The sequence below is a fragment of the Sminthopsis crassicaudata genome, chromosome 1 (assembly GCF_048593235.1).
Source record: "Sminthopsis crassicaudata isolate SCR6 chromosome 1, ASM4859323v1, whole genome shotgun sequence".
NCBI lineage: Eukaryota > Metazoa > Chordata > Mammalia > Dasyuromorphia > Dasyuridae > Sminthopsis > Sminthopsis crassicaudata.
Genome location: NC_133617.1, coordinates 152,727,705 through 152,745,095, shown reverse-complemented (window position 1 = coordinate 152,745,095; position 17,391 = coordinate 152,727,705). Strand labels below are relative to the sequence as shown.

General features: G+C 34.7%; 1 protein-coding gene across 3 annotated transcripts in view; it reads right to left on the bottom strand.

Moving 5' to 3' along the window:
• Positions 1-835: 835 nt before the first annotated feature.
• PIP4P2 (phosphatidylinositol-4,5-bisphosphate 4-phosphatase 2) overlaps positions 836-17,391 on the bottom strand; it is a 76,243-nt gene continuing 59,687 nt past the window's right edge. For 2 of the 3 annotated variants that reach the window (XM_074269762.1, XM_074269779.1), the window contains 2 exons: positions 8,259-8,349; positions 5,780-7,326 (listed from right to left, as the gene is read on the bottom strand). In XM_074269762.1, coding sequence (XP_074125863.1) covers positions 7,183-7,326; positions 8,259-8,349 — 235 coding nt within the window. In that variant the 3' untranslated portion in view covers positions 5,780-7,182. Of the gene's footprint in view, positions 4,958-5,779; positions 7,327-8,258; positions 8,350-17,391 lie in introns of those variants that run through there. The other variant, XM_074269773.1, reaches the window with a different exon arrangement.

The window sequence follows — 17,391 nt, the reverse complement described above, 5'->3', positions numbered from 1 at the left end:
TACATTGAGAACCAAAAAAAGGATTCTTCCAAAAGGTTGAACTTTAGCTAAGTCCTTAAGGAAGCCAGGGAGGTAGAGACTAGAAGGGACAGAATTATAAGCACTGAGGACATGAATGGAGTTAACAGGTAGAGGATCTTATAACAGAGGTCAGAGTCACTGGATCATGAGTACATAGACTAAGGCATAAGAAAACTAGAAAGGTCAGAAGGAATCAGGCTATTAATGACCTTAAAAGCCAAATGGAGGATTTTTACATTTGACCCCAGTGATGATAAGCATTCTTTAACCATTTATAAACCATAGTGCCTGTTCTCTAGCTATCAGTTTCAACTCATTAACACCCACTTATTACTCTCATATTGGAATCTTTGTCTCTGACAATGAAACCACCTCATTGAAAACCATTGTAACCAACATTAGGCCTCTATATCCATTTCCAAACAGAGTATATGATTACAACTCCTATCCCTCTTTTCTAGCTCCTTTTTGTATTTTCCCTCAATAGAGTGTCTTTCAAGGCATGATCTATTTCAATTTCTGGAATTTGTAACCAGTGTTTAATAAGATTCCTAACATATAGTTAGGATGTCAGAAATGCTTCATAATTTATAAACAAATTATTCATTCATATATATATAAGAATGAATAATTCGTATATATATATATATATATATATATATATATATATATATATATATATATATGTATATATATATATATATATATATATATAGTTAGAACATCAGAAATGCTTTATAATTTATATACAAATTGTTCATACAACTTCCACAAAGCAAAGAACATCTTGACATGGAAAAACTTTGAGCTAAAAACAACATGAAATTCAATAAAGATAAATGCAAAGTCTTTCACTTTAATACAAAGAAAATCATCTTTATGAATATAAGATGGGGGAGGTAACAGTTCTTCTAAAAAGAATCTGGGGGTTTCAGAGGACTACAAATTCAGAGCACATACAAATTATGTCACCAACATAATTTGTGTTCCTGGCATATGCTGCCTTCTCTCTTCAGGTTGTCTTGATGCTTTAGCTAGACTAGCTTGCTTAGTTCCTTGGTGGCAGTTGGTAGTTTAGTTCCCTAGATGAGGGCTGGAAGTCTGGGCTATCTTCCATAAAATGAGTAGAATATAGTTATCTTGGGATCCACTGTCTAGCATAGTAGGCTACTTGCCATTCTCAGTTCTCTATTGTTACTCATGTTTTTCCAGAAAAGATTATGGGACAAGGATAAAATTCTTTGCAATTTAGGATGTTGTTGTTTCTCTAGGGTCACACCATTAGTGAGTGTCTAAGGCCAGCTATGAACTCGGGGGTGGGGTGGGGTGAATATGGGTCTTACCCGGTTCCAGGTCCAGCACTTTATCCATTGTGCAACCTAGCTACGCCACAAGAACTTTAATTTTTTTTATATCAATCCATGAGCTTCAGATTCTGGCAGACCAGTGAATGCCCTTCTTGAGGATACCTAGCATGTGAGTAACCATTCTGTCGAGAGTGGTTATAAAACACATGACGGCCTATTTAGCAGCACTGTGTCAGCATGGTTCAGAAGTCAGCTTCCTGGGCCTTAGTCTCAAGTTCCTTTTCCCTTGTGGGAGAAAGAGATCTTGTCCAATGGTCTCTTTTTCAGCAGGTCTAGTCCAAAGTTGTTCAGTAGGATCTAGTTATTTCAGATCAACCTCTTTTGTTTTTATGGACCATTTTTATATCTAGAGAAGTTTTGGAGGCACATGGGCAAGTCACAATTATATTGATAACTAGGCTTTATCATTTGTCCCATAAGATTGCCTTCATTTTTAAATGACTACATCATTTTTTAAAATAAGTATTCTATCCTATCTTCATGTGGTTTTTAGTAAAGGTAAAGTACAAGGAAGGGTGGAGTACCATAAGACAAGATGGGACAGAGTAGGAGTCAGCAGAGAGATCATTTAGGCCAACTTCATTGAAGGAAGAAGGGGCAGTCAGGGAAGATGAACTCAGATCAGGCCTCATCCAGATCTCAGGTGGAAAATAGGCACGAATACTGGTATAGACTGTTAAGTGTTTGTAAGGTTCTTTTCTGGGGAAAGCAGGACCAGATATGGAGGGGTAGGGTAACCTGGATCCAAGGATTATGCTGAGGACAAGTTAGGTAACTGTTTGCTAGTTGATATTTGAATTCTCAACCAATAAGAAAAAGGGCTTTTGATCATTATTGCGGCTTTCTCTTCTGCCAAGTAACTCATAGAATTTGAGCCTCCTTGATATTTCTTTATCTCTATATAGAGATCATTATATTTCTCTTCATGATCTCTGTCAGATCAAAATGTATGATTCCCATTTACAAACACTACTAATAATGGCACTCTGACATCTAGCATAGGCATTAGCAACTGAGCACAATTCTATTCTAAAATGGGTATATTATTTTTTAGTGCCATCAATCAATGCCATAAGGAACATCACAATTTGAAATGTTCATCTTTTGCCTTTTCTCATCTCTTAAGTCCATTTTCCCACTTATATATCCTTTTCTTTCCTATAATCTATCTTCATATAGTTCTCATTGTCAAAGTTGCCTCACTGAGCATCTCACTCTATCCCCACATCAGAATTACATATTCATAATAAATTAACCTTTTTCTTCACTTTAAACTCCCCTTAATATAGAATAGTAAATTCCAGCTAAGTGTTGGGGAAGAAAATTATTTTTATCATAATTAGGCAATTGCTATATGTTCTTTCAGGAAAGACTAATGGGACAAAAATGAAATTCTTTGGGATTTATAGTGGCCCCTATCAAAAACTTTTCTGATGCCTGTCCAATGACTTTTAGATTCTAACAAGTCTTGTATTTTTTTAAATTTATAGCTCTTATTCAAATTAAGATATACACTACTGATATGAACATTTGTATTTCAAAACAGTAGATATTAAAAGAATCTCAATTAGTGGAGTTGGATTTCTTTTTTCAGAAGGAGGGAGTCTTTTCAAAGCTTCTTGCCTTTGTAAGATATAGGCAAATGCATTTCCTACACTAACCCAAAGCTTTTTAAACTATGGATCCTAACCCCATATGGTGCCATGTAACTGAATGTAGGGTCATGAAATTATGATTTATTATCAGTAAATGCGTGTATGCCTATTTAATATACTTGGGGAAAATAAGAATTTCTTAGGCAAAAAGGAATTGCAAGTGGAAAAAAGTTTTACCTCTTCTAACCTACCAAGAGCTGAGATTTGTAACTTGGTTCCTTTGGAAAGACTACTGATTTATGAAGTTGAATCTCTTACCCCACACTGCTAGAACTACTACTGCTTTTGTACCTATTATTAATCTCCATACTCTACTTTTTAGCTTAGTTCTATTCTAGCCATGTTTTGTCACATAATTTTTCTATTGCTTAGACCACTGTAACACGTGCTTCTGCAAGCTCTTTTGTTGAAGAATGCCTCATTATTATTGTTACTGAGATATAAAATGGTGATTTTTTAAAAAAAATTCTTCTCCCTATTTAAGCTCCTCTCTCACAGATCCTACCCTTCACACCTAAATATACCCATATCTATGTTGGTTTGTTATTAGTAAATGATGGTCTTTTATACCCTTTAGTTTGCTCATCATGATTATCTAAATAATAATTGGCTACTAGAGCTTTTAGTATGCAAAGACAATACCTTTCAAATTTGATTTGTACCTGTCTTTTGCAGCTCTATGTGTTTATAGACATTAGTTAAATGATACCTAAAGGGTACATGACATATTCACACAAAATGCAAATAAGTTATTAAAAAAGTACCACAGAAATTAGGTGTTAAGAACTCCTGGTCTCAAGGAGAACTCCTGGTCTCAAGGAGATTACAATCTAAAATGGATCATATTTTGGATATAGAGAAAAAGGAAGAAAGCAGGCAATTTTGCATTTTAAAAAAACTGGGGACCTAGTTTCCATAATTTCATTGATGTACATTGTGTTTTTAGTATCATTGGGATTAAGGAACCAAGTGAAAGAAGAAAAATGTCAACAGAAGAAAGCCAGAAAAGAGAATTTAGGAAAGGAGAAAATATTAGGAACAATTAATGACAAGGGAAAAAGTGAGGAAAAATAATTTATTTGTTGGAACAATATCCATGAATGATCCTTTAGAATCATGTTAGAGCTGAAGGTGTCTTGAGATTATCCAACCTTTTTATTTAATAAACAGAGACAGTAAAGTCCAGAAAGATGAAGAGTTTTTTCCATGACCATGCCCTTACGGCAAATCCAGGACAATAATAATGGCAAGAATCATAATAGCTAACATTTATATAGTGCCTACCATATGCCAGACAATATGCTAAGCATTTCACAATTATTGTCTCATTTAATCCTCACAACAACCCTGGAGGTAGGTGCTATTATTATCCCCATTTTACAGATGAGGAAACTGAGGCAGGCAGAAATTAAGTGACTTTCCCAGAGTCATACAACTAGTATGTGTCTGAGGCTGGATTTGAACTCAGATCTTCCTGACCCCAGGCTCAGCATTCTATCCATTATGCCACCTAGATTTCCCATATTCTGCTCCATTGCTTTATGGAAAAGGCACACCAGCCTTATAGGTCTTTTAAAAGATCTTTTCCTTTTATGTAGATACTACCTGGCCTTGGATCCCATATGCAGATCCCCAGGTATCTGAGCAGTCATTCTAAAGTCTGAAAGAGGATGAGAAGAAGTGGAGAGAGGAGACCTAACAAAGATATGCATGGTCCCCTCGTGCTGGAAGGCCTTTTAAAAAGCCAAATGCTTGATAAGAAACAGTAGAGAAAATAAGCTCCATCCTAGTCTGCTAAAATCTCCATTAGCTTAGTCCCAAAGAAGTAACTAAAACCATCAGTCCTTCGTATTAACCAAGTTTTTGGTTAATTGCAGGATACCTGAAGCCCTCCTGTAGGGAAATGGCAATATTCTGTGGAAAAGAAAGAAGAGTGAATCAAGGTAGATTTGTTGCTATAGTTGAGCCCTTTTTTTTTTCTTAAAAACTCTTATGTAATTTCCTTTTAAGTAATTTTTTTTGGTGATTTCTTTGAAAGCACTTGTTCTAAAGATATGAATGATACACTCAGATGAATAAAACAATCTTTTAAATACCTATGCAGATGGAACATGGTTAACATGAACAAATTAAATCCACAGATGCTTTCTAAACCTCATTTTTGTCAATAATTTCAAATCCCCCATCACAAATCAGAACTGTTAGTAATTAGCCAAATTGATTTATTTGAATTTTAATTTATTTCTTTATCCTCTGACAGAATTAGAGAAATGCTTAAGGAAAAGGAAAAAGAATAGGCTAGAAAATTCACAAATTAGATAATCATCCTTTAAATTATTTAGGATTGCTACTTTTATTTTTTTCATAATTGAATGTAATAAACTCATTATAAACATTAAATTCCTCTAAGGAGCATAGCATAGCTTAACTTTTCTTTTGCAAATAGCATGATTCTGAAAAACAGTTAATTGTTCATGGGGATAAATCATATTTATGAATAGAGATAAAGAAATACACCTGCATTTCCTAAGATAAAGTATATTTTAAAAAGAAAGCTATTCCCATTTCCCTATAGCTTATTTCCATATTCTAAAAATACAAAAGAGCCCATTAATAGGATTTTCCCTAAATCTGCTCCTTCTGAGGGCTGCTATGAAATAAATCACAAGTGATACAGACCAGTCAGAGAAGATACATCTTACTAAAAATAATTACATGGAGGGAAAACAGGGAAACTTTTGAATAATTATCTTTATTAGTGTACTTTTAAAAGGGTACATTGTAATCCTGAGCTACTGCATTTGTACATTAATCATCATTTACCCTTTGAAGTTTACACTTACTGTATTCCAAATTAGTTCATAAGTGCCTTCTTAACAAAATTAGGAACAGAAATATTTTTTAAAATATTTTTCTTATTCCTGGAATATCTAATTAATTTACTCCCAACTCCCCATTACTTAAAAACAACTAGCTTATAAAGAGCTCAGGACAATCTCTCTCAATTTTGCAAAAAAAGTTTTCAAAATTGCAAAGATGGGCAGTGTGAGAGCTGGTCCCCTAACCCTTGTGAATTCTTAGAAAACTAAGTTGCTTCTTGTTGCTTATTCCACCTTATATAAAGTGGGTATTGAATTGACCAGCTGTATTAGGATGAAGTGGTAAAACTAAGTGTATACTCATCCTTTTAGCTAGCATAAAATGTCAATAACTCCTTTTCCACATGACCAGTATATATTGGCCTCCAGAAAGAAATTTTGCCATAGTCAAATGACAAGAAGCAGACCAATGTAACCCTACCTTTTTCTACAAGATAGCTATGTATTACAAAACATTATATGAAACACTTTCCCCAGACTGGGTAAAGGAACTCCTACAAATTATTAAAATTAAGTTCAATTAATTTAGATCAGGGCTTCTTAGGACAGACAAATAAAATTGGGAAAAAAATAAAACAACTCTTGGGATCTTTGAGAAAAGACATTTATCCAACATTTTTCTCCCATAATGAACAAATAATTATTTTATCATTCTATTTCAATGCTACCAAAATATTATTTCTTTCTACCTGAAAAAACAAGCATACAGTGTTTACAGATGTTTTCTTTCCAGTGACAGTGTCACACTATTCAAAAGTAGATTCAACTAATGTGTTTTGAATAAGGTCACTATGATCTTCTGTAAGTTATTGTAAGTTCAGGCAGAATGCTTATTGCTTAGATCTTAAAGCAAGCCACTTTGATACAGCTGTAATTAAAATCTAAGTATGATTATGAAATTATTTTAGAAACAGATTAACAATTTGCTTTTAAATACATCTGAGTAACAAAATTTTTGAAAAAATAATGAAAAGATGTAAAACCTAAAATGTGGGTGAAAAATGTTAAAGTACTTTGTAAAATAAACATGTAAACAATAGCTTTATTATTCAGAGCTTGGAAATCTAGCAGCAAAACAAAGTCTTTGCATATAATGCAGTGCATGGATATTTACTTTTTAAAAAGACCCTCCCCCCAACTTGGAACTACTATACTTAGAATGGAATCCATCAAGGAAAATTATTTTTAAACGTCCACTTGTTTTATCCAGAACTGCTAGAGATTCTCACCTGCAGCAATCTAGTATTAGAAGAAGAATGCTTATGCAAAACTGTGTTCTGGATAACTGACTTTTATGGCTCCCCAGTAACAAGCTCGGATAAGGCAGATCAAACCTAAAAGATAAGCAATTGCCCAAGAAACATAGGTTGCATGAAATCGCCTGGCAAAATCTTGTGTACCAACCTAAAATGAAAAGAAAAACAAAATAACTCAGGGTTAGAAAATTTGAGGAAATAGAAATAAATGATGAAAATTTGCATTTTACTATTTAGAAAATAATATTCTTAGCATTTAAAAATATATCAACAGATAGAAAAAAACCATCTCTATATAATATTTATTAAATCATTGAGTTTGATATTAGGGTGAACTATATACCATGCTGTAGATATTCTCAGATCTTTATTCATTATAAAAATAACTACTAACAACTACTTTTATAAAATTAATTGGACACAGATAAATTCTAAAAAGTATCCAGTCTATCTGACCAGAGGGTATTCAGGTAGTCCTGATATCAGACTGAGCAAACTTCTCTTAAGGGATAAAGGAGAATAAAAGCTTAATGGTTGTAAAAGGATTAATTTACTTCAAGTCTTCAAGCCTTCTCTCTATCTATGGCTACTAAGTTTTGCTCTTTTCTTACATAAATATATATATATATATATATATATATATATATATATATCCTCCCCACTTTGATATGAGATCCTTCTCTATTAATATGCATCAGGAGGGAAAGAAACATGATTTTCATACCCATAGTTCTCCTGTCTCAGGAGGAATGAGCCACAGGACAGTGGCAAAATTAGTTCCAACAAGAAGCAGAAGCCAACTGGCTTCTATTAGTTCCACAGTAAAGTTTGTGTCAATGGGTAAATCAGAGGACTCAGAGATGGAAGTAACTTTAGAGGTCTAGTCCAGCTCTGTGTTTTTTACAAATGAATAAACCCAGGGAGTGAAGTGACATGTCAAGGTTGTACAAGTAGTAAAGGACAAATTCAATCCCAGACTTCCAAGACCAGAATTCTCTTTGGTGTTCCATACAGCCACCACTATGTTGCAGAATGAAAAATAGAGAATGTTATTATTTTCACCATTAATAAAACACTTACAGTTAATCCAACTCCAATGAAAATACATATCATTCCAATGGTAATATATGCACAGCAACGTCTTCGAGGAAGTGCACTACCCACTGAGGAACTGTGTGTGCATAACAACAAAAGCTAGGTTAAAATTCTTTTAATCTGTCATCTTTTATATATACCTTTCATCTATATCCATGTCTCCAATTCAATCCAATAAGCATTTATCAAGTGCCTACTGTGTATAAGGCACAAGTAGGCAGCAAGGAAAAAGGAAGTAAAAAGTCAAGAAACTTAACTGAGAGGATATATTATGTAAAATAATATGTAATAATATGGAGCCTACAATGTGTATAGATATACCTATGTATGATCATTTCATGAAGTGGTATATAAAATACTAATCACTAATTGAATAAATCTGTAAAGAACTTGCCCCCTTGACTAAAGAAATATGCACTGCCATCTACAAAAGGACAGAACTAAGGGATGGGTATAAAGAGTTCTCTGAGAAACAGAGGTCTTAAATGTTCTCTAGTACTGGCTATAAGCACCTGGTCACCAGTGCTGTCCAGTGATTAAACACAGAATCTTAGAATTGGAAGAAACCTCTAAGGCCATGCTATCTAATCTGTACCTGAAAATACATACACACATGCACACATCCATGCACACATCCACACACCACCTCTTCTTCTATACAAAAACCAGCAGTCATATAACCTATGTTTTGAAACTTCCACTGAAGTTGGTGGGAGGGATTTGTATTGCAACCTCAAACCTTTCAAGATATCCTATTGTACTTCTGCATAACTCTTAATCATGAAGAAATTTTTTCTAATATAGCCTCAGGCCTACATTTGCCCACCCATATCTTCCACCCATTGCTCCTACCTCTTCTTCCTAGTGGCATGCAGAACAAATCCTAAATGCTTTTTTTAGTCTTTCATTTCCAAATATAACGCTCTCCTTTCCCTACTCAAAGTGCCAGCTCTTGTAACAAAGAATAAGAAATAGGAAGAAAAATATTTAGTAAAACTAATCAATTTATTGACCTAAATTGACAAGTATATTCAGCAATCAATAGCATTTATTAAGTGCTTACAATACTATATATGCCTGGCACAGGCTAAACTAAGCAATGAGGAAACAGTAAAAAGAGAGAGAGAAATAGTCCCTGCTCTCAAGATTACATTTAAATAGAAGAAATGTGATTCTATATCCATAGTCACCCTCAAAAATAAAGAGTTCATTTTCTCATTTCCTCTTTCAGACCAACCTCACTCATTGTGATTATAATCTTCAGTTTTGAGGAGGGAATAGGTGTTGCTGTTGTAGTTCTTTCCATTTACATTGTTATAGCTGTCACTGTGTATATAATTTTTTCTGGTTCTGCTTATTTCACATAACATTGCTTCAAATCTTTTCTGAATTTTTTATATTTGTTGTTTCTCATTGACAGAAATACTTTATTCCAACCATTTAGCAAAATTTGTTTAGCCATTCCTTGAGTGATGAACATCAACTTTGCTTTCAGCACTTTGCTATTATAAAAAGATTGCCATGGGGCACCTGGATGGCGCAGTGGATAGATTGCTGCCCCTGAAGTCAGGAGGACCTGAGTTCAAATGTGACCTCAGACACAACACTTCCTGGCTGTGTAACCCTGAGCAAGTCACTTAAACCCAATTATCTCAGCAAAAAATGACTGCTATGATTCTAATCTTTCTTCCATGTAAATTGTCTTTCATATAATTGAAGAGAACTAGCCTGCCTGCTCCAAGTAGGCAAAGCATTCCCACTTTCTTCAAACAATGTGATATGAACTCCGGACCTTTTATCATCTTAATTATGCTCTTCTGGGCATATTCCATCATCAATGCCCTTCTTTTAAAATGAACTTTACTGACTCAAATAGAAGACATGACAACATTGTTCATCTCCATGAAGACCAATTCTTATACCATGCTGTCCTAAGATGATGCCCCAAGAGGCTTTTATGGTACAAAGGACTGTTATTTTCTACTAAATAACCCTCAGATTCTTGTGCTTTTATTATATATTCATAGTTACCATTATTAGGAAAATCAGGAAAGGGATCTAGTGTGAAAAGGAAAATGATGAATTCAACTTGAAATTTACTGAATTTGGGGGTGCAAAGGAGGCATCCAGATAAATATTTTAAAAATTCATTTAGTGATGTGAAAATGAAGATCAGGAGATTAGAAGGAGATAGAGGTTTAGAAATTTTCATGGAAAGATAAACATTTTGAAAAGCGGGAAGTGATTAAAATTTCTGAGAAGACTAATCTTGTGAACAATAAATTTTGAAAATTATCACATTAAAGAAGTTAATGGAAGAAAATCAGTTTGTACAAGGGGACAGAAATGGAAGACTAAGAATAAATAATTTTGCTATGATTTAGAAGATGAAATCCCAGGGAACTGCTTGAGTCATGGAGGTTAAGTGACTTTTATTTCTGCTGAGCTTGGAATCAGGATGATCTGAGTTCAAATCCCACCTCTATCTCTCTATATTTCTGAGTAAATTACTCAATCTCTTCAAATGTGTCTCAGATAATGATAGAGGATTTGCTTACTAACTCACAGACAATTGTACTTGCGGAGACCAAGAGAGAGAAGGACTGAGAAAAGGATGATTGAACAATTTGGTCACTTTATACTGGAAAAAGAAATTTCAGTATAGTGGAGAATAGTAGAATCTAGACTACAAGAACTTTGATCAAGAATGACATGTAAGAAAATAAAGGTAACAAATAAACATAGGAAAAAGAATTGACTTAGAATGAACAAGGTTAACATAGGATTTCTCAAAGATAGAATTAGACAGGTTAAGAAAAAAAGAGACAAAATAGGAAAGGAAATCACAGAGTCAAGATGTTAAAAGAACAAGTATCACTGGTAATGAGTCACATTCTTTACATAGACATTGTATTTTTTCCATCATCCTTGGAGTTTTATCTGCAATTGAGATTCTGCTGCAGCTTTGGTTAATATATTGATGGAAGAAGATGGGCTTTTGAAACATTTTTTAATAAATGGCACACTTTTTGTTGAAATCTCTTAAGAACTGACATACTGGCTAAAAGCTAATGGTGGGAGCTAGATACGGAATAATCTTATTTCCCCATAAGAAGACAACAGGAAGAACCTGCAGATGATAGAAGTCTCGAGGACAGACAGAAGCTTTGCATTCCCTCTGAAATACCTAGTCTGGAGTTTTATTACATGACAAGTAGATACCCAGTGGCTCAATAAACTCTGTATTTGTAAAGATGCAGGAAAATCATGAAACTGCTGCAGCTTCTGATAGAGACATAAAGGCAGTGCTATACACTTTTTTTTTTCTAGTCTCAAGGCCACTACAAAAGTGTTCATTTGAAGAATTGACAGTTCACAAATTGTTTTCTTAATGTAATCAGATCCCTGATTTCTAAACAGTTGCAAAGTCAGTAACTCCAACCTAGGATATAATCATCACTGCATAATACTTTTCTAAAGAATTATTATCTGGCATATTTTTCTGAGATATAAATTTAGTATCATATCTCAGCCTGACAAATGCCTACCCTTTTAAAATAAGATGTAAAGCTATCTCAATTTGGCAATATCGGGGAGATGACTAGTTGTTTTTCAAATGAAAAAAAAAAAAAAAAGGTTGAATCCTTTTCTGGTTACTACAGAGGTTTTAGGCTGCAAATACTCTTAAGTAGTTTGTTATTTGAAGGATCTATTATTATAAATCAATATATTTAAGTGTTTTAACTGAACTATAAAGCCACAGTCAAGGTGATAATCAAGCTGGGTGCTAACATTTTAAAATGTTTTATTATTACATTTTTCTATCATTATTTCCATAAGCACTCCAACAATCACCTGAACTCCACAAAATATCTCCCTTTATTATAAAAGGAAGACTTAAATTAAGCAAAGACTCTATCTGATAAGATATACAACATTATAAACCTTTTGATATAACATTAGACACATTTTTGGGTAGCAAAAAGTACAGCAGATATTTAAGTAATTTCCACTGTCATTACTGAATCATATCTCCATTCCTAGCTTAAGATCTATGTCCGGAACTACTTATCTATTATTAATTGTTCAACAATATTAACATCAATTAATAAATTAATAATAATATTGCTTCTTTTACTGTTGACTTTTACTCAAATGTCTTTCTACTATGAGTTTCTTTTGGTTCTTGAATGTTCTCGCAAGGCTGAACTTTCAATATATGCATTTTATCTCTTGACACTATTTTTTAACCTATTATTTATAAATTAAGTTTTTTTTTTCTCCCAGATACATACTCTAGACATGGATTTCACTTCATTACTCTGAATAATAATCAAATAGTGAAATTTGCCCCCTTGCATTAAGATCTCTATATTTAATGTATTTCTGCCCTGATAATTGGGGCCAATGGTTTTACAGTCAGATCTTGTGAATTTTAAAGCATGTGTTGTCGTGTTCTTCATATATTTTGATTACTATTAACAATATTGATATGATAATGACATCTAGTTTGATATTATATGTCGCTGGAGAGGGGGGGAGAGGGGAGAGGAATATGAAAATGAGAGGAGAGAAAGAAGAGTAAAAAATGTAGAAAGATATATACATAATTCTCTCCTTCCTTCCTTTTCAGCTTAAATCCCCTTTAAAAAACTAAATCTGCAAGATTCTGTGCAAATACATCTTCAACTTCTGAGTTAGGAAATTCTGACTGAATGAGACCATCACCTCTATATTTTAAACCTTAGTCCAGAAAGTCTTATCTCTTACTTGCTATTGGGTTAGACTAAATACTTCTGTTTTGAATGTTCTTAAATAAGTGTCAGTAAGAGCAAACATAGTAATTGTAATATTGAGTATAAGAAGTCAAGAGACTGGAATAAGCACATTATTTAGGTCTGAAACTTCATTCCTCTACTCTTGAAAGAACGGAAAAAGTGGCAATTTATGTGATAGAGTACTATGGCATATAATAACTGATTCCATAGTAGTTACCAGAAAAAGTGGTTGGTGTTATGTAGGATCTTCATATATTTTAGCTACTCTCAATGATACTGATATGATATTGATATCTAGCTTGATGATATGTGTCTCTGTGGGAAGGGAGGAAGACAAGAGGAGAATAGTGTAATATTCTCTCTAAAATGTACTGTTCTCTGTTGAGGTTTTCTTAGGGTCTCTGGAGGCAGCCTTTGTTTCAGTTCAGTAATCGCCACAAGTGCAGCCAGGGGTTAAAGTCTAAATCCTTTATTGTCCCTTTCAAAGTCTTGTCTCCTTTCCTAGGGCCCGTTCAGCTTTCTCTCTCCCTGATTCCATGAGCTTGAGTTCCTAGCCTCCTTCTCTGGCTTCTGAATATCCCTGGATTCCGAGGGTTTGTGCTTCAGCCTCCAGCTACAACAAAGGTAGAAGATGGAATGAATCTGTCTCAGCCTCTGAGAACTTCTAGTGTACTTGTCCCTTTCTGTCCTGAAAGCTTCTTGCTTATATGCCCCACACTGAGTATACACCAATCATTATATCACTAGGAAACCCATTATTTGTTGTAGGATTAAATCAATGCTAAATTAGATTCAGTACCTTGTTTCAAGTTCTGGCCCATAACATCTCCTTGTAAGATTAAATTAATCATAGTGAACCATGCTAAGTTAGATAACTATTGCCTCTATCAATTCCACTGATTTAGTACCTTGTAAAATCCTCTTGTTTCAAGTTGAGAGTTCTGGCCCATAACAGAACAGGATAAAGATATTTTTTTCCCTATGGCCATGAAAGTTTTACATGATGATTTTTAGATATTTAGGAAATGAGATTTCTTGAACTAGTACAAAATCTATTTTGGTTGCCCAGTATCACAGCAAATATGTATAGAGGAAATATGATATAGGTGAGATATGCTTAATGAATTTATATGAAATTATAAAGTTCTGTTTAGATGGAAAGTAAGTCAGTCACTAAAATTTTATTAAACCACCTACTTCATGCCAGCTACTGTGCTAAGAACTGGAAAAAAAAGAAAAAGACAGTCTGTGCCCTTAAGGAGTTTAAAATCTAATAGAGTAAGACAAATGTAAAAAAAAAAAAAAAAAAAAGTGGAGGAAAGGGAATGAGGGAAACAGGGATATGGTGAGAAGTCAGTCAGAGAAGATCTAAGGAAGTCCAGTTAGATGAAAGAAGAGATGTCTGAGCAGCTCTCTCCTTAAATGGAGGCTTTGAATCCATGTATCCATCATCTAATTAGAGAGATCAGGACAGTGATGAGTAGAGTACCAAGGATGATCTTATATGATAATTAAGTTATCCCAAAAATGAGCTTCCTGGGGCAAATCCAATGCCAATAAGCCTGTGGAGAGTGTGTATAGACTTTTAACTCTTTTTTTTTATTATATATTTTTTTATAATATTATCCCTTGTGTTCATTTTTCCAAATTATCCCCCCCTCTCTCCCCTCCCTCCCCCCGATGACAGGCAATCCCATACATTTTACATGTGTTATAATATAACCTAGATACAGTACATGTGTGTAAATACCATTTTCTTGTTGCACAATAAGCATTAGATTCTGAAGGTACATGTAACCTGGTCAGACAGATATTAGTGCTAACAATTTACATTCACTTCCCAGTGTTTCTTCTCTGGGTGTAGCTACCTCTGTCCATCATTGATCAACTGGAAGTGAGTTGGATCTTCTTTATGTTGAAGATTTCCACTTCCATCAGAATACATCCTCATACAGTATTGTTGTTGAAGTATACAGCGATCTTCTGGTTCTGCTCATTTCACTTAGCATCAGTTGATGTAAGTCTCTCAAGCCTCTCTGTATTCCTCCTGCTGGTCATTTCTTACAGAGCAATAATATTCCATAACCTTCATATACCATAATTTACCCAACCATTCTCCAACTGATGGACATTCATTCATCTTCCAGTTTCTAGCTACAACAAAAAGAGCTGCCACAAACATTTGGCACATTATGTCTCTTTCCGCTCTTTAGTATTTCTTTGGGATATAAGCCCAGTAGTAGTACTGCTGGGTCAAAGGGTATGCACAGTTTGATAACTTTTTGGGCATAGTTCCAAATTGCTCTCCAGAATGGCTGGATTCTTTCACAACTCCACCAACAATGTATCAGTGTCCCAGTTTTCCCACATCCCCTCCAACATTCATCATTATTTGTTCCTGTCATCTTAGCCAATCTGACAGGTGTGTAGTGGTATCTCAGAGTTGTCTTAATTTGCATTTCTCTGATCAGTAGTGATTTGGAACACTCTTTCATATGAGTGGATATAGTTTCAATTTCTTCATCTGAGAATTGATAGACTTTTAACTCTTAAAAAAGAGGAAAAATGTGAGCAACTTTTTGGTAGAGACAAATCATCTGATCAAAGTTAAAACTTGAGAGTAAATTTCTCAAGGAGACATTGGCTTCAGAAAGAATCAAGCAGTTGAGAACTATGCTTTGCCAGTCTTAAGAAGGCCTGAAGCATTTTAACTATTTAGGAGACCAGAAATTTGAGCAGAATATTTTAGCAGAGTCAACATGTGATATTTCTCATGCTTGCATATAAAGTTACTAGAAAATATGACACAAGCTTCACTGCCTAATGTCTGATAATGGAGTTAAATTTTATCCTAGATCTGTCCTTTGGAATGTGGGAGTATAGAAAAGATGAGAAAATTTGTAACCAACCAATGCTTCCTAAGCTTAGAGGTCAGCTAAAGAAAGCCCACTTCTTGCCCTTCTAACCAAGGCACAAAGGTGACATGCTTGAATTCTCTCCCTGGAAACTGATAGAGTACAGTTAACATATCTTAGCGTCTTATGTTAGTATCTCATACCAATTACTATCTCATACAAATTAGTTTAAGATTGTATCATCTTTCAAGCTATAAAATATTTCAGGAGAATTGTCAGGGTCTCACTACAACAATATATCACAACCATTTGTAGCACACAGGGCAATTAGTTGCATTCTCTGACAGAGAGAATACAATACCATTCAACCTAGCTGACTTAGAAAAATGCTCATTCATTGTAGGAAAGGGATTGTTGGGACTAGATGAAAGTTTGTATAGAAAGGATCTGATCAAAATGTGGATGAAAAGTAAATTGTATTTTGGTACTCTCCTGATGGTCTGTTAAAAACCACTTGAGGAGTTGTGTCCTAATGTGGCAAAGTGAGGAAGGAACCCTCTGAAAATCTCCCAAATTTTCCTCCAAACAATTAAAAAATCACCTTAGAACCAATCTATGAAAGAGAAGAAGCTTATCAGAATAGTCCATCTCTCTTTCTAAGAGGAGGAAATAAAGATCAAAGAGCAGCAGCAGCAGCAGCGAGGGGCCTGCAACAAGGCTATAAGCCCAGGGCAATGTACAGCAAGGACCCAAACTTCTACAAACCAGCAGCCCTGTAGGTAAGTGAGCAGCCTGTGCAGAGAAGTAAAGCCCACACAGTAAGTAACCCACCTCCAGCATAAGGGGAGGCCTTGACCCCAGTGCTCACTAATAGTGAAGCCCCACCCCTAGGGCTGGCTAACAGCTAGATGTAGGCTATGGAAGTCTACCAGCAGAGACAGACAGACAGAGACACACAGAGAGAGAGAGAGAGAGAGAGAGAGAGAGAGAGAGAGAGAGAGAGAGAGAGAAGAGAGACAGAGAGAATGATAGAGACAGAAAGAGAAAGGGAAAAAGAACCTGTTTCCATAGAAAATTACTCCTTCAGGCCCTTGGCATAGCAGAAAGACTTTGTTACCATAGCAAGCCAGCTAGTTGCTAAACCCCACACCCAAGGGAGGCCAATAGGAAGCCATTCCCCAATAAATGCCAGAATGGATACTTACCTCCCAGAGAAAACAAGTAGCTAAACCATGAAGCTCAGTGAAAGACCCTGAGCCCAGAGGATTTGCTTTTTCTCTATTTTATTGATGTGATTAGAGACATAGGAATATTAAGGTATAAACTTAGATAGCCATTTTGACTTTTGTCCTTTTCTATCTATCTATGTATATATAAATGTGATTTGGTCTCAGGCCCAAAAAGATTTCCTAGAAGAGCTTAAAAAGGAATTTTATAAAGCAAATTAGGAAAGTAGAAGAAAATGTTGGGAAAATAAAAGTAATG